The sequence below is a fragment of the Oncorhynchus clarkii genome, chromosome 1 (genome assembly GCF_045791955.1).
Source record: "Oncorhynchus clarkii lewisi isolate Uvic-CL-2024 chromosome 1, UVic_Ocla_1.0, whole genome shotgun sequence".
NCBI lineage: Eukaryota > Metazoa > Chordata > Actinopteri > Salmoniformes > Salmonidae > Oncorhynchus > Oncorhynchus clarkii.
Genome location: NC_092147.1, coordinates 58,125,007 through 58,143,619, shown reverse-complemented (window position 1 = coordinate 58,143,619; position 18,613 = coordinate 58,125,007). Strand labels below are relative to the sequence as shown.

Sequence of the window (18,613 nt, the reverse complement as noted above, 5' to 3'; positions counted from 1 at the left end):
GAGTGACAGGGGGCGTGGCTAGGTCTGAGTGGAAAGCGGCATAGAGATGACCCAAGTAGCGAAGTAAACTGTAAAAAAATTGACGTTACACACTGCCTATCACATTTAACAAACCAAAAATTCAAATACCGGTATAGGAGGTAAAGTAAAAAACACAAACCTGTCCGTGCATCAATACCGGTATACCGCCCAGCCCTAACTAAGGTAAAAAAAAAAAAAGACGTTTTTGTTTTATTCCTTTTTAATGCCTGTATTCTGTGAGGGCCCTAATTATCATGGACCAGAATGAGTCTCTCCACTACTTATTGCTGCAGTGATGATTCACTGTCGTCATCGAATATTTTCATAATTTATCTGCAGATAATTGCAAAAAGGTAGTCCTACCAGTAGCCTATGCAAATTAGGGAGCCAAATGAGCGGCTCTCTCACCGGCTCTCTCTAAATAGCCTAGTTAATATTAAGTGGAAAAGGTAGCCGGTTGAAAACGAGTAAGTAACCGGTTGATTAGCCGCAGCCGGCACGAATGGAAAACAGTGTTTCCATTATTTACCAGAAATTAGTGTGAAAGTACAAAGTTTCTCCCACTAGATGCTGCTGTTCCTGATACTTTTACCCATTTTGCTGGTCTCCTGTGTTTATTAAATGGATATAACATTTTCTTAGCAACTTTAAGTAAAAAAATATATATATATTTTGCTGATGGTGAAAATAAATTGTGCTGTCATCCTCACAATTCAACCCAGTCCTCTATGAAAGCAATTCAGTTTGTCCTTCTCTTAAAAAAAAGGTATGGATTAGTTAGACCAACAGCAGTTCTAATGGTTTCAATGTTATGTTATCTAATGATCTTCAAAGAGTTAAAGTCCCAAACACTGTATACACTGTATAGTTTTCTGCAAGGGTAATTGTATTTGGCTGGGTGTAAAGGTAAATGTCACTAAATCACACAACATATAGAGATGTTTTCTAATAATTGTATTGAAAAACATACAACTGCCATGCAATGGTTTATAATTGTATTCTTTTATTAGGACTCACAACATTTTAGAGACACTAGCCCATTTCTCCATCAAAGGTTTGGGCTTGTAGAAAAAGCCTTCATATGAACTGCCATTTGAACTATTTAAGGAGAGTTGGGTTGAAGCAATAGGTTGCTCAGAAAAGGACAAACTGAATTGCTTTCATAGAGGACTGGCTCGACCACACAATTTATTTTCATCATGAGCAAAAGCTATTGGTTTTCTACCCAAAGTTGCAAAGAAAATGTTGCGATCCATTTAATAAACACAAGAGACCAGAAAAATGTATAAAAAGGTGTGCTGGCAGCAGCAGGAAAAGCGGCATCTAGTGGGAAAAACCTGGTACTTAAACACTAAATTATGGTAAATAATGCAAGTGACTTCAATGGCTAATTTCTCTAAATGCGGGGGGAAATAACAACCAGATTCACAGGAAATACATCACAAGGGATGAAGAAGCAATACTGCAAACCACATCTTTAAACCACACTGAACAAAAATACAAACAACACGTAAAGTGTTGGTCCCATGTTTCATGATCTGAAATAACAGATCCCAACAATGTTCAATACGCACAGAAAGCTTATTTCTCAAAAATGTTGAGCACAGATTTGTTTACATCCTTGTTGATGAGCATTTCTCCTTTGTCGAGATAATCCATCCACCTGACTGCGGTGGCATATCAAGAAGCTGATTAAACAGCATGGTCATTACACATGTGCTAGTGACAATAAAAGGCCACCCTAAAATGCGCAGTTATGTCACACAACACCACAGATGACTAAAGTTGAGGGCGCGTGCAATTGGCATGCTGACTACAAGAATGTCCACCAGAGCTGTTGCCAGAGAACGTAATATTCATTTCTCTCCCAACGTTGTTTTAGAGAATTTGGCAGTACGTCCAACTGGCCACACAACCACAGACCAAGTGTATGGAATCGTGTCGGCGAGCGGTTTGCGGATGTCAATGTTGTGAACAGAGTGCCCCATGGTGGCGGTGGGGTTATGGTATGGGCAGGCATAAGCTACGAACAACAAACACGATTGCTTTTTATCGATGGCAATTTGAATGCACAGAGATACAAGGATCTGTACACAATTCCTGAAGGTGAAAATGTCCCAGTTCTTCCATGGCCTGCATACTCACCAGACATTGAGCATGTTTGGGATGCTCTGGATCGACGTGTACAACAGTGTGTTCCAGTTACTGTCAATATCCACAAACGTCGCACAGCCATTGAAGAGAAGTGGGACACCATTCCACAGGCCACAATCAACAGCCTGATGAACTATATGTGAAGGAGATGTGTCACGCTGGATGAGGCAAATGGTGGTCCAGTCAGTATCTGGTGTGTTTTCTGATCCTCATCCCTACTTTTTATTTATTTAAAAAAAGGTATCTGTGACCAACAGATGCATATTTATATTCTCAGTCATGTGAAATCCATAGATTAGGGCCTAATGCATTTATTTCAATTGACTAATTTCCTTATATGAACTGTAACTCAGTAAAATCTTTGAAATTGTTGCATGTTGCGTTTATATCTTTGTTCAATATACTTGTTAAACATAGAAAACTGATACTGGTTATTGGGGTGGGATAGGTGTGGTTGGGGTCCGTGGATAGCTTTTGACCATTTTATTGGATTCCTAATGTCTTACCAGGTTTCGATACTGAGACCAGTTTGACTTGGCAATGCGACAAACATTGATAATCTGGTTAGTTTTTGGTTCACAATTTACTTTTTTAATCATCATGATTTATTTAAACAGTAATGTGCAATTTACCAAAAATAAACCAACAACAGCACGGGACTGCCTATGGCAGTGTGTGTCAGGACTCGATGTTGAACACAGTTTGTGCCTAGAAAGTTCGTTATATCGAGTACTTATCACATGCTCGCTGCACTCATATAGCCTATAGATATTCTGGTCGGGCAGTTGGTTGTTGCGTGGAGCGAAAACCGAGAGCGGTAGGGGTAGGAAAGACGTTCCAAGTTCTGATATCTACCAGTAAATGCCAAGGCGAGAATGTGTATGCAAATCAGGAATTTAAAAAGTTCAGTCTCGTTAGAATATTTGCAATGCGCAATTCAGTCATCATGGAATAGCCTATCTTGAAAATCCAACATTGCCTCTAGGCTCTTTGGTCCTTGAAGTAATTTAAGTTATGGTATCCAATTTAGAAGTTTTACTGCTCCAATATAATTATTCTGCAATTTAATTTCTATCAGATTTTATGAGAGATATTGGCACTTCCGTTTGTTTCCCGCCGTCTCAAATGAAGGGTGTTTGCCCTAGTCTGTTGCGGTAAAAACCATATGCGGTTATTATAAGCAAGACAACATTTAATGTTGCCTTCAACTTGGTTTTCCATACAATGCGTTCCATTACAAAGGGAATCTGGTTTTTAATAGCTTTTCGTTTTAACACATGATACAGTATTCCCTCAACATCTCAAATGGCGAGACTGACTAGCTACCACCTGGACAGACTTCATTAGTGTGTGTGTCGGGAGCATGCAGTCGATTTAGTCAGACAATGCCATCATTATTTCAACATATTTTAGAACGTAAAAATAGTGCGAATGTCAATGCGGCGGGTAGGCCTATTAAAATTATTATGCAATTTTTTTTTTTTTTAATATACATTTTGGGCCTATTATAGGCCATTACAACAATTCAATAGGAGATTACAATGAAGTGCTTGAAAAAGTCCTTTAAAGTCCTTGAATTTGACTTGCCAATGTCTGTATGAACCATGCATAGGCTACTTGATCAGCCCGCAACTGAAAGATAAAGGGGGGGTAAAGATAAAGAGTTTTGTTTGGGGGCCAGGCAAGTATTAACCCTGCCGAAAGGAACATGGTAGAATAGATAGAGTATCGCTCCCAGACGCACACACATCAGCAGAAGAACTAGAAAAGTATCCTATGCCCTACTGGCAGAATCATGATCATTTGAATCAATCGAGTGGCCATTTGTTTTGAAAACTCCATCACAAGCGAACTACAGAAACACTGCTAGCCAAACACAACTGTCTGGCTGGTGCACACCTTAACCGAAGGGTAACTACACCATTTAAAAAATGTTTTTTTTTTTTTTTCTTAGATTTTCCCCAGACCTAAACAATGGTCCCCTGGTGTGGTTTAAGCATTATTGTGGATTTAGAACATTCAATTGTGTTTTGAGAGCAAAAACCTGCATTTTCCCCCTAATTCTGCCCTCTAGAGGATTTTGCAGAAATGAACACATGGCACTTAGAAATCTGAAATAAATACATTTTGCACTTTATTTTAACACTATTTTCTATGCCGTTACAGTAAATCTATCCAAATCAACGTAAGAACTCAAGGGCAATTTAAAAAGACGGCTAGTCATTATTAGCCCAGTTCTGTATGGAATGCAGGCACATTATGGGACACAGGCCAAGTCATTATCAAACCATGTGCTGGTGCCACCAACTGAAAAAGTTGGTAACACCAGTGCCACCAGTTGGAAAACGTTAGAGCAGAACCCTGCTTACTCATTGTTATGAATAATTATGGTCCAAATCGAATGTTCAGTACCATTTATTGAAGATTATATGAATATTCTAAGTTTAAATGGACAATTTGGGTGCAATGCATTTACTTCAAAGAGATCAAATTACATTTCAACAAAATAATATTTTCAGGAATGCTAATCTTATTTGTTTATAACTACAGAAACTATTTCAGAACAATCTGAGAGGTTGGGTGTCATGGCTTGCTGAAATGACAGGGAATGACCCCCCCCCTACCATCAGTACCCAGAGCAGTGATGTTGAATTATCATTCCAACTGTGTAGCTTGTAGTGCAGAGAAAGGACACATGCCAACACCATTTAGTTAGTGTCTATAAATATGTCATCTTATTAGCAGCGTCTTAATATTAAATGTGTGCAGTAGGGTTGGGGGATATTTGGGGAGACTTCTTCTACAACATGCTACTCCAAATATCTCGATATCCGATATAATCGTTTCACACCGTTCATGACTAGATAACTACAGACTGCAATTTGTGCTTATTTACAATATTAAAGTCAAATTCTAATTAAATAAGTATGGCAACACAATAAAGGCTTAGCTCGTTCATTTAGACTTACTTTTCAACATATTCATACAGCCTAACTGATAAAACCGCACCGCTTTGATTTGAAAAGCTCAAAGATTATACTCGTGTCTCTCCAAAAACATCCCTCCCAACCCCAATCCCAATTAGGCCTACATTACAATAACACTGATGTTAAAGGTGTAGCTAGTCACTGGTAGGTTAGTCCTGTAGTTTGAATTTACTTTGAAATTCAATTAAATTGATTTAATTTAACCTATGACACGGGGGGGGGGGGGGGGGGGGGCAATTAAGAGGTAAGGACTAACCTACTAGTGATTAAGCTACACCTTTACCATCAGTTTTTCCACTACAACCTATGTTACTTAGATGGGACAAACTGCCCTGCCCTGCTCATCTATGTTTGAATGCGTTTTCATAGGAATGTTCTAAAGTTGGTGTTGGCAGCCTGGATAAATGAGGTAAATTTACAGGTAGAAGGTGTGTTTTTACCGTATCCTCTGTTTGTAGAACTCCACATCTCCGTCGTCTTTCTTCATCTTCTCTTTTCCCTTTTTCCCTGTACCCTTGTCTTCCTCTGAGCTGTCGGGGTAATACTCCTCGTCACGCTCTCTCCTTTTCCCCTTCTTCCCCCCCCCTTTTTCTTCACTCTTCTTCCTGTAGGGCTTTAACTCATAGTAGTCAACCTCATCCTCCTCTCCCCAGCCCTCATCTCGGTCCTCCCACTCTTCTCTCTCAGGGTCCATCAGTTCATCACTGGGGAGGTACTCAGACCCCTCGCTGTCCATCTCATCTCCCCCAGCTTGAAGCTTCGTCCTGGGCTTGGGGATCGACGTGACCCTCTTAGCCGGGGCCTTAGAGTGGGCCTTCAGAGCGGTCCTCTGCAGCTTACGCATTCGCTTCTGGAGCTTCTTATCCACAGAGTAGGAGGGGAGAGCCTAGTAATGGTATGAATGATGATAAGCATAGTAATAATAATAATAATAATCATCATGAAATGCATTAAGATATAATGCTTTTCAACATAAGTAGCCATAGAGTCACAGATTCAGGAATTAATGGTACCTAAATCTCCACACACACACACACAAAATCACCCACCGCTTCTTTAGTCTTTTTCCCTTCCTTGCCCACAGCAGTCTTCTTCTTCTGCTTTAGGGGTGCAGGTCTCTTCCTGTCCACCGCCATCTTAGCTTGGTCCGCCAGGTACTGAACAATAACAATAAAACAATCAATCAACCTATCAACCGATCAACCAATCAATGAAAAAAATGATCCACCTACAGCGTCGAAGCCAGAGTTTTCAGACAGCATGAACTTGCGTGGTTCCTTCTTCTCCTCCTTCTGAGGGACCCTCGTTCCAAACGGTGTCATGTGGCCCGTCCGGATTAGCTCCTCCCACTCCGTCTCCTGTGCCGGCATCAGCATACTGCCCAGAGTAGATGGGCCGGGCTCTGTTAGAACAAAACAGGTTCAATATTTAAATGTTTACATACTGTTTTACCCACATTATATGTATATACTGTATTGTAGTCATGGCTCGTCCTATTATAACTACTGCTGTACACACATTTTCTATTCATATACTGTCTATACACACCATTATATATACACTGAACAAAAATATAAATGGTCCCATGTTTCATGAGCTGAAATAAAAAAGATCCCAGAAACATTTCTCTCAAATGTTGTGCACAAATTTGTTTATATCCCTGTTAGTGAGCATTTCTCCATTGCCAAGATAATCCATCCACCTAAAAGGTGTGGCATATCAACAAGCTGATTAAACAGCATGATCATTACACAGGGAGGGAAAATAACAATTTAATCCATTTTAGAATAAAGCAGTAATGAAACAAATGTGAAAAAAAGTCAAGGGGTTTGAATACTTTCTGAATGAACTGTGTATTTTGGTCTTTCTCCCATTCTTCTCTGCAGATCCTCTTAAGCTCTGTCAGGTTGGATGGGGAGCGTCACTGCACAGGGATTTTCAGGTCTCTCCAGAGATGTTCGATCGGGTTCAAGTCCGGACTCTGGCTGGACCACTCAAGGACTATCAGCCATCCTGCTTTGTCTTGGTTGTGTGTTTGGAGTCATTGTCATGTTGGAAGGTGAACCGTTGCCCCAGTCTGAGGTCCTGAACTCTCTGGAGCAGGTTTTCATCAAGGATCTCCTTGTACTTTGCTCTGCTAAACTGTCCCTCGATCCTGACTATTCTCCCAGTCCCATGTTTCTCATGGCTGAGAGTCCTTTAGGTGTCTTTTGGCAAACTCCAAGCGGGCTGTAATATGCCTTTTACTGAGAACTGGCTTTCGTCTGGCCACTCAACCATAAAGGCCTGAATGGTGGAGTGCTACAGAGATGGTTGTCCTTCTGGAAGGTTCTCCCATCTCTACAGAGGAACTCCGGAGCTCTGTCAGAGTGACCAACGGGTTCTTGGTCACCTCCCTGACCAAGGCCCTTCTCCCCCAATTGCTCAGTTTGGCCGGGCGGCCAGCACTAGGAAGAGTCTTGGTGGTTCCAAACTTCTTCCATTTAAGAATGATGGTGGCCACTGTGTTCTTGGGGACCTTCAAAAGCTGCTGACATTTTTTGGTACCCTTCCCCAGATCTGTGCCTCGACATAATCCTGTCTCGGAGCTCAACGGACAATTCCTTCGACTTTATGGCTTAATTTTATACATTTTAGAACAAGGCTATAACATAATAAAATGTGAGAAAAGTGAAGCGGTCTGAAAACGTTCCAAATGCACCATATATAGATTAGCAGTCAAACGTTTGGACACACCTACTCATTCAAGGGTTTTTCTTTATTTTTATTTTTTTTCTAAATTGTGGGAAACAATGAAATAACACATGGAATCATGTAGTAACCAAAAAGTGGTAAACAAATCAAAATGTATTTTACATGAGATTCTTTAAAGTAGCCACCCTTTGCCTTGATGACAGCTTTGCACATTCTTGGCATTATGGCAAGAACAGCTCAAATAAGCAAAGAGAAACGACAGTCCATCATTACTTTAAGACATGAAGGTCAGTAAATCCAGAAAATGTCAATAACTTAGAAAATTTCTTCAAATGCAGTCGCAAAAACCATCATCAAGCGCTATGATGAAACTGGCTCTCATGAGGACCGCCACAGGAAAGGAAGACCCAGAGTTACCTCTGCTGCAGAGGATAAGTTCAATAGTTACCAGCCTCAGAAATTGCAGCCCCAAAAAATGCTTCACAGAGTTCAAGTAACAAACATCTCAACAGCAATTGTTCAGAGGAGATTGCGTGAATCAGGCCATAAATTTATTTATTTCATTTAACTAGGCAAGTCAGCTTAGAACAAATTTGTATTTACAATGACAGCCGGCGAAAGCCGAACGATGCTGGACCAATTGTGCACCGCCCTATGGGACTCCCAATCACGGCCGGATGTGACGCAGCCTGGATTCAAACCAGGTCCTGCAGTGACGCGTCTTGCACTGAAGCAGTGTCTTAGAACACTGCGCCACTCGACTCATTGTCAAATTGCTGCAAAGAAACCACTACTAAAGGACACCAATAAGAAGAAGACACTTGCTTGGGCCAAGAAACACAAGCATTGGACATTAGACCGGTGGAAATTTGTCCTTTCATCTGTAGTCCAAATTTGCGATTTTTGGTTCCAACCGCCATGTCTTTGTGAGACGCAGAGTTGGTGAATGGATGACCTCCACATGTGGTTCCAACGGTGAAGCATGGAGGAGGTGGTGTGATGGTGTGGGGGTGCTTTGTTGGTGACACTGTCTGATTTATTTAGAATTCAAGGTACACTTAACCAGCATGGATACCACAGCATTCTGCAGTGATACGCCATCCCATCTGGTTTGCGCTTAGTGGGACTATCATTTGTTTTTCAACAGGACAATGACCCAACACACCTCCAGGCTTTGTAAGGGCTATTTGACCAAGAAGGAGAGTGATGGAGTGCTGCATCAGATGACCTGGCCTCCACAATCACCCGCCCTCAACCAAATTGAGATGGTTTGGGATGAGTTGGACCGCAGAGTGACGGAAAAGCAACCAACAAGTGCTCAGCATATGTGGGAACTCCTTCAAGACTGTTGGAAAATAATTCCAGCTGAAGCTTGTTGAGAGAACGGTTGAGAGTATGCCAAGAGTGTGTCTACAAGGCAAAGGGTTGCTAATTTGAAGATTTATTGAACACTTTTTGGTTACATGATTCCATATGTTTTATTTCATAGTTTTGATGTTTAAACCCATGAATGAGTAGGTGTCCAAACTTGTGGTAATAATATATATACACATACAGTTGAAGTTGGAAGTTTACATACACTTAGGATGGAGTCATTAAAACTCGTTTTTCAACCACTTCAAACATTTCTTGTTAACAAACTATAGTTTTGGCAAGTCTGTTAGTGAGTCAGAAGTTTACATACACTAAATTGACTGTGCCTTTAAACAGCTTGGGAAAAATCCAGAAAATTGTGTCATAGCTTTAGACGCTTCTGATAGACCTTGAAATACATCCTACCTTCCAACTCAGTGCCTCGTTGCTCGACATCATGGGAAAATCAAAAGAAAGCAGCCAAGACCTCAGAAAAAAAAATGTGGCTCCACAAGTCTGGTTCATCCTTGGGAGCAATTTCCAAATGCCTGAAGGTACCACCTTCATCTGTACAAACAATAGGACGCAAGTATAAACACCATGGGACCACGCAGCAGTCATACCGCTCAGGAAGGAGACATGTTCTGTCTCCTAGTGGTGAATGTATTTTGGTGCGAAAAGTGCAAATCAATCCCAGAACAACAGCAAAGGACCTTGTGAAGATGCTGGAGGAAACAAGTACAAAAGTATCTATATCCACAGTAAAACGAGTCCTATATTGACATAACCTGAAAGGCCGCTCAGCAAGGAAGAAGCCACAGCTCCAAAACCACCATAAAAAAGCCAGACTACGGTTTGCAACTGCACATGGGGACAAAGATTGTACTTTTTGGAGGAATGTCCTCTGGTCTGATGAAACAAAACTAGAACTGTTTAACCATAATGACCATTGTTATGTTTGGAGGAAAAAGGGGGAGGCTTGCAAGCCGAAGGACAACATCCCAACCGTGAAGCACGGGGGTGGCAGCATCATGTTGTGGGGGTGCTTTGCTGCAGAAGGGACTGGTGCAATTCACAAAATAGATGGCATCATGTGGGAGGAAAATTATGTGGATATATTGAAGCAACATCTCAAGATATCAGTCAGGAAGTTAAAGCTTGGCCGCAAATGGGTCTTCCAAATGGACCATGACCTCAAGCATACTTCCAAAGTTGTGGTAAAATGGCTTAAGGACTACAAAGTCAAGGTACCGGAGTGGGCATCACAAAGCCCTAACCTCAATCCTATAGAAAATGTGTGGGCAGAGCTAAAAAAGCGAGTGAGAGAAAGGAGGCCTACAAACCTGACTCAGTTACACCAGCTCTGTCAGGAGGAATGGGCCAAAATTCACCCAACTTATTGTGGGAAGCTTGTGGAAGTCTACCCGAAACGTTTGACCCAAGATAAACAATTTAAAGGCAATGCTACCAAATACTAATTGAGTGCATGTAAACTCCTGACCCACTGGGAATGTGATGAAAGAAATAAAAGCTGAAATAAATCATTCTCTCTACTATTATTCTAACATTTCACATTCTTAAAATAATTTAGAGACCATAGAGTACAGCAAATGTGCAAAGAATGGGACAGGGCAATCCAGATCCCTCTAGTGAGAAGTAACTCACCTTCGTCCACATCGTCCTCCAGCAGTAGCTCAGCCTCTATCTTCAGTGTGTCTTCTCCCCCCAGGATGGCCTGTAGTCTCCTCTGCTTTGCTCTGATCTTCTTCAATTGCTTCTCCTGCAGAGAGACATCTTCATCTTGAATATCCTCATCATCATCATCATAACCAGCCCCATCATCACTTATAAAGGGCAGGAGGAGCATCAAATCAGGAGACAGAATGTGCTGTCCACAAGAGGATCTGCAACAAGCGGACACTAGTAAACTTAACAAGAGCTAATCCATTGAAGAACAGTGGATCACGGCTTGCATAGCACAGCCGCATTCCTTACAGCAGTTTTCCTCACCTTGTTCTCTTTCTGCCGTCTGACAGACTCAATCTTCCTGTTAATGTCTTTACTGGAAGTAGCATAGGGAGTCAGCTGCTCTATTATCTTATTAATATGCTTCAGAGCTGCCATACATGACCTGGAACACACACACATACATTAGTACAGAACTGACACATGTGCAGCCTGACCGATACCTGCTCCAACTACAATTATACCCCAGCACCTCTTCTGTACTCTACTGCTCTACCAACCCAGGTCTAACCCTTAGACTTAGCTAGATTAATTGTCACCCAGCCTAGCCAAAGGCCATACCTGACATCGTCTAGTACAGACTGGTACTCCTTCTCCGCCTCGGCCTTGGCTGCAGCCTGGCTGGCTTCGTGTATGGCCTGGTCCACCTGCTGCAAGACCCCCTGCTCCAACACATCCTGGTCGTACACAGCGACACCCAGACCCTGTAGCTCTGCAGCCCCGGAGCTGGCACTCACAGCCTGGATAAGCTGGCGGTCAATGTGTAGCAGGGCTCCAGACTTCTTAATGGCTAAGAACGGAGTACAGACACACACAGTCACTGTCACTAAGAACAACAGAGGAGTAATGATATAATGGCACCGTAGGTCTCCACACGTTCTCCTAACCAATTGTTATTTATAACTTTTTTGTACATGTTTCTGCCACCGTCTCTAATAACCGAAAATAGCTTCTAGATGTCAGGACAACGATTACTCACCTCGTGCTAGCGAGTCGGACGTGAAGGATTTACTTCAGACAAGGCCCAAATCCCCGTAATTCGCATGAGAAAGAGACAGATATCGGGGACGTAGGTCGGGGTGCCTTATAAGGATCCGACAGACGAGTGTGTAATCTGTCTCTACCATCAGTCCTATTAGCCAACTTACTTGGATAACAACATAGACGAGCTACGATCACGCATATCCTACTAACGGGCCATTAAAAACTGTAATATCTTATGTTTCACAGACTACAAAGGGAAGCACAGCGGCGAGCTGCCCAGTGACACGAGCCTACCAGACGAGCTAAATCACTTCTATGCTCGCTTCGAGAAAAGCAACACTGAAGCACGCATTAGAGCATCAGCTGTTCCGGAAGACTGTTTGATCATGCTCTCCGTAGCCGACGTGAGTAAGACCTTTAAACAGGTCAACATTCACAAGGCCAGACAGATTATCAGGACGTGTACTCCGAGCATGCGCTGACCATCTGGCAAGCGTCTTCACTGACCTTTTCAAATTGACCCTGACGGAGTGTGTAATACCAACATGTTTCAAGCAGACCACCATAGTCCATGTGCCCAAGAAGACTAACGTAACTTCAATTTGCATACCACCCCAACAGATCCACAGATGATGCAATCTCCATTGCACTGCACACTGCACTTTCCCACCTGGAAAAAAGGAACACCTATGTGAGAATGCTATTCATTGACTGCAGCTCAACATTCAACACCATAGTGCCCTCAAAACTCATTAAGCTAACGACCCTGGGACTAAACACCTCCCTCTGCAACTGGATCCTGGACTTCCTGATGGGCAGCCCCAGGTGGTAAGGGTAGGTTACAACACATCTGCCACACTGATCCTCAGCACAGTGGCCCCTCAGGGGTGCATGCTCAGTCCCCTCATGTACTCCCTGTTCACTCATGACTGCATGGCCAGGTACGACTCCAACACCATCATTAAGTTTGCCGATGACACAACAGTGGTAGGCCTGATCACAGACAACGATGAGACAACATATAGGGAGGTCAGAGACATGGTCGTGTGGTGCCAGGATAACAACCTCTCCCTCAATGTGATCAAGACAAAAGAGATGATTGTGGACTACAGGAAAAGGAAGACCAAGCACGCCCCCATTCTAGTCGACGAGGCTATAGGTGGAGCAGGTTGAGAGCTTCAAGTTCATTGGTGTCCACATCACCAACAAACTCATGGTCCAAACACACCAAGACAGTCGTGAAGAGGGCACGATAATGCTTATTCCCCCTCAGGAGACTGAAAAGATTTGGCATGGGTCCACAGATCCTCAAAAAGTTATATAGCTGCACCATCAAGAGCATCACTGCTTGGTATGGCAACTGCTCTGCCTCCGACCACAAGGCACTAGAGGGTAGTGCGTATGGCCCAGTACATCACTGGGGAAAAGCTTCCTGCCATCCAGGACCTCTATACCGGACAGGTGTCAGAGGAAGGCCCTAAAATTGTCAAAGACTCCAGCCACCCTAGTCTGTTCTCTCTGCTACCACACGGCAAGCGGTACTGGAGCGCCAAGTCTAGGTCCAAAAGGCTTCTTAACAGCTTATCCCTTCAAGCCATAAGACTCTGAACAGCTGATCAAATGGCTACCCAGACTATTTGTACCCCCCTTTTACACTGCTACTACTCTGTTATTATCTATGCAGTCACTTTAACTCTACCTACATGTACATATTACCTCAATTACCTCGACTAACCTATGCCTCCGCACATTGTCTCTGTATTGGTACACCCTGTATATAGCCTTGCTACTGGTATTTTACTGCTGTTCTTTATTTGATATTTTTCACTTATCATTTTTCTTTTTTACTTAACACTTATTTTTCTTAAAACGGCATTGTTGGTAATTAAGGGCTTGTAAGTAAGCACTTCACTGGAACATTTGAGTTTGTGAATCCAGACTATCCGTCTTCTTACCACTGCTGCCCTCCCCAGATCCAGTGCTATCTGGGCAGGCCATTGCAGGCTGCTCAGTGTCCCCCTGGCTGGTCCCAGTGATGGAGATTGAGCATCCAGCAGTTCCTCTGTTGGCCCCATCCTCCTCCATTCCTCCCGGGGTGAGAGCAGCACTAGCCGGGTTGGAGAGGATAAGAGGAACCTGGTTCTCAGTATCTTCTACTGGCATCCTGTTGCATCTTGAGACAGAAAGGTAAAACCATCTGATTCAACTGCAGTGCAAATACAGATACACACGGGGAAAGAGATGTCAACAGATTGCAAAATTACACATAGCTCTTTGATCTGTAGCTATGGCTATCCAGTTCGGAGACTATTTCAGCACTAAACTACACACTTACCAACAGCTAGATAACTAAATAGAATATGTCATGACTTGATTTGAAAATGATCAATTTAGCTCTCTCTAGCTGCTGTAGTTATTCTACTAGATTAGGTCCAATAGCTAACGTTAGCTAGATTACAAACTCATAATTTGAACGTTAGCAGAGTTGGCTAACTAACGTTAGTTAGCTATGTAACGTTTGCTAGCTAGTATCAATAACGTTAGTAGTTCACTCTTGTTTTATTTAGAAACTACAAGTTGCAACCTTACTAACTAGTTACATTCCCGAGCTAGTAGCTAGCTAATTAGCTAGATAGTTGTGTAAGGAACGTTGTCGAGAGCAAATGCATTGTTGACAGAAAATAGTCTAGTCTCGATCAATGAAACGAGGCTGATATAACGTCTCAAAGTTCGCCCATTTCACCACTTGCATTACAATTACATCGAGATACAACAAGTAATGTTAATGTCTTTAGCCTAGCTATGATACTTACAAATCGCCATGTTACATAACATAACTCCTATTGTGATGCTTTCCACTAGATAGCACAGCCACAAAGTCAAAATGGGCTATATCGTATACTTTTTTATACAAACGTATGAAAACAAAAATGTGCTTTTTAGTCTTAATTTCGAGTTAGGCATAAGGTTAACCGTGTAGATAGGTTTAAAATAAAATTGTAAGACATTTTTTTTTCCTTCTTCTTCGATGAAGTTTAACGGCGGTTGGCATCCAATAAATGTGGCATTACCACCACCTACACTTATTTTCTATGGTATATTGGCGATTACACATCCCACCACCTACTTACTATGCGTCGTGGAAACAGCGTTTCTTCTTCTTCTTCTTTGATAGGTGTTTAACGACGGTTGGCATCCAATTGTAATTGTGCACTACCGCCACCAGCTGGACGCTGTATTGTATAAGAAACACAAAAAAAAACATTTCGGGAAAAGGGTAAAGGACATCATACAAAATAAAGCACATCAACTAAGAAAACCCATCACACTTCTTCAATAACATTCCACTCCAAAATACATCCCTAAACAGGCTCAGGGGCCTGTGATGACGGTACATTCACCGACAGGATTTCTTGCACCACCTCAGCAGTGAAATCATGAAGACACTAAAAACGTTCAGCAGCATTCACAGTGACTCCAATTTTCTTAGACTTCTTCTCCACTTGTGCTGTACAGTTTATGACCATTGCAATAAATACTACAAAGTCCACCTTTTTAACAGGTAGCATTTCACTGTCCCTCGGTTGATGAGAAACCTTCACTGGTCGTGGTGGCTCTACTACTATTGTTTCTTCCCTGCCACTCAGACCTTCCAATTTTCTCGCCGCCTCCAAATTGGACACACGCTGGACACTCCTTACCCTTGCCAGCTCATTCTCCTTCACCCTAAATGGGCACTCCAAGAATTCAGGCGCTTGCTCACATTCACAGTTGCAGCAATTCCCTTCAACTGGCATACGATATTCTTCCCTTCTGCACACACTTGACACATGACCAACTCTTTTACATTTATGACACTGAAGGGGCTTGTGCACAAAAGCTCTTACAGGGTAACTCATGAATCCTAACTTGATTTGAGAAAGGAGAGACTCTTCATCAAAGAACAGTAGGATGGATGAAGTGAACTTCTTTTCTCCATCCACCATACAGGTCAATCGACGTGCACCAACCACTCCATCGATGTCTTCAGTTACATCCTCTGCCTTTGTTTATTGCGCCACCCCAGAAATAACCCCCTTAATAGGCACCTTGCTACGGAAATCCATGCAGGAAACATTCCACTCCAATGTCTTTTTCAGTCTTTAAAACACCCTTCTTCCGCTCCAAAACATTCACACAAAAAATAAGACCCGTTCTTGTTAGTATCACCAAATCCACACTTTCCTCCAACACGTTCCAGATTTTCCTGGGGACGTTAAACAGATTTTCCAAGTAGCATTGATCCAGAACCCTGACTCCGACCAAAAACGAGTCTAGTGGTTTCCTATTTTCCAACATAGCTTTCTTAACTTCTCTTGTTTTCATTTTTCATCGCCAATGTAACCCACTCATTCTCACTTTATTTACTATTAGCTTCACTTGACTCACTATCAGTTGAAAACAAAACCTCAGTTTCCGCCATCTTCCGTCCCGTCCTCAGTTCCGCTTCACATCAGCAAAGGATTCCACAAAAAAAAACTTTTAACACATAGGGTATATTTTGTCTGGCAGCAAACTTTTGCTATAGTTCGATTGACCACTCTGACTTTTGCCACCACAATTTCCTTCACCCTTACAGGGCCCTCCATGAACCCAGGATCACGATCTCCACCAGAACTGCAACACTGCCGTTCTTCTACACGCCGTTCTTCAGTATACTCTGTTCGTCTGCACACACTTGAAACACGGCCAAATCCTTTACAATTTTTACACAGCGGTAGTTTGGGGACGAAAGCTCTTACGGCAAATCTTTCATAACCAAGGTTCACATACTTAGGTAATTGCACTTAATCAATAAACGACAGGACCGACAGACCTTCTTCTTTTTCTCCATTCAGCCTGTGGGTCAGATGCCAGGCACCAACCACACCAGGAATTCTCTTCAGGTATTCAACCTAAACATCCGTCGTCACTCCTGAGATGACTCCTTTGACGGGTGCTCTACTCCGAAGTTCAAAATACAATATTCTGTTGTCCGGATTTCTTTTGAGGCCAACTGCAATCTGCCTCTGCTCGTCAGAAATACAATGAATCAAAATAAGAACACTCCTGGTCACTCTGACAGACTCCAGTTTTTCCAAGCGAAAACTTCATTTTCAACACCTCAAACTGGTTTCCTACATCTGCATTCTTACTCAACAACCGCTTCCCAACAAGAAGTGATTCATTATAATTTAAGCACGCATCATCCACTCCAATTTCAGACAATTATCCTCTTTGTTCCAGTTTTTGATATTACTGTTGTCTGTTCAGAACATTCGTCAAATTTACTTGACATGCTGCTTAACACCAAAACACCAAAAGAAAGATGCCCAGGCTCCCTGCTTATCTGCGTGAATGTGCCTTAGGCATGCTGCAAGGAGGCATGAGGACTGCAGATGTGGCCAGGGCATTACATTGCAATGTCTGTACTGCGAGATGCCTAAGACAGCGCTACAGGGAGACAGCTGATCGTCCTAGCAGTGGCAGACCACGTGTAGCAACACCTGCACAGGATCGGTACATCCGAACATCACACCTGCAGGACAGGTACAGGATGGCAACAACAACTGCCCGAGTTACACCAGGAACGCACAATCCCTCCATCAGTGCTCAGACTGTCCGCAATAGGCTGAGAGAGGCTGGACTGAGGGCTTGAAGTCCTGTTGTAAGGCAGGTCCTCACCAGACATCACCGGCAACAGCGTCGCCTATGGCGTCGCCTTCCTACAGGCTCATCCTGACATGACCTTCCAGCATGACAATGCCACCCTCCATACTGCTCGTTCTGAGTGTGATTTCCTGCAAGACAGGAATGTCAGTGTTCTGCCATGGCCAGCGAAGAGCCCGGATCTCAATCCCATTGAGCACGTGTGGAACCTATTGGATTTGAGGGTGAGGGCTAGGGCCATTCTCCCCAGAAATGTCCGGGAACTTGCAGGTGCCTTGGTGGAAGAGTGGGGTAACATCTCACAGCAAGAACTGGCAAATCTGGTGCAGTCCATGAGGAGGAGATGCACTGCAGTACTTAATGCAGCTGGTGGCCACACCAGATACTGACTGTTACTTTTGATTTTGATCCCCCTTTGTTCAGGATCACATTATTCCATTTCTGTTTGTCACGTCTGTGGAACTTGTTCAGTTTATGTCTCAGTTGTTGAATCTTGTTATTTTCATACAAATATTTACACATGTTAAGTTTGCTGAAAATAAATTAAGTTGACAGTGAGAGGACGTTTCTTTTTTTGTTGAGTTTAGAGTAAAAGCCTAATAACAAATAAAATAACAATATTAATAAAAACAAAAAACAAATACCCTACCATTAACCCTACACTCAATTAAAACCTACCACCATACGCCACTATTTAAATCTATTTACTGTTACCTCAGGACAACAGCTTGAAAGGATAGGATACCACCACTTAACACATCCTGTAACTCTCCTGACGTCAAGTCTCGCACACCCAAATACCTCTCTGCACACCACCACCTCAATTTTCTGTGACTTATGTTCCATCCCTGCAGTTCAGTTGATAGCCATTGCTATAAATGCTAAAAATCCAATCTTTCTGAAGCATATATCACTTGATGGCCTATCCCTCTGTGCTGGTACAGCTCTACTACTCACATCACTCCTCTCAGGATCCCTCCCCCTTG

At 42.7% G+C, this 18,613-nt stretch overlaps 1 protein-coding gene across 4 annotated transcripts in view; it reads right to left on the bottom strand.

Moving 5' to 3' along the window:
• The window catches only part of LOC139409548 (excision repair cross-complementation group 6), a 50,101-nt gene extending 34,999 nt beyond the window's left edge, over positions 1 to 15,102 (bottom strand). For 3 of the 4 annotated variants that reach the window (XM_071154862.1, XM_071154890.1, XM_071154881.1), the window contains exons 1-8: positions 14,753 to 15,086; positions 13,895 to 14,112; positions 11,517 to 11,745; positions 11,220 to 11,340; positions 10,875 to 10,989; positions 6,395 to 6,564; positions 6,212 to 6,319; positions 5,603 to 6,048 (exon numbers count right to left, since the gene is read on the bottom strand). In XM_071154862.1, the coding sequence (XP_071010963.1) occupies positions 5,603 to 6,048; positions 6,212 to 6,319; positions 6,395 to 6,564; positions 10,875 to 10,989; positions 11,220 to 11,340; positions 11,517 to 11,745; positions 13,895 to 14,102 (1,397 nt within the window). In that variant the 5' untranslated portion in view covers positions 14,103 to 14,112; positions 14,753 to 15,086. Of the gene's footprint in view, positions 1 to 5,602; positions 6,049 to 6,211; positions 6,320 to 6,394; positions 6,565 to 10,874; positions 10,990 to 11,219; positions 11,341 to 11,516; positions 11,746 to 13,894; positions 14,113 to 14,752 lie in introns of all 4 variants that reach the window. The other variant, XM_071154870.1, reaches the window with a different exon arrangement.
• Positions 15,103 to 18,613: the final 3,511 nt, after the last annotated feature.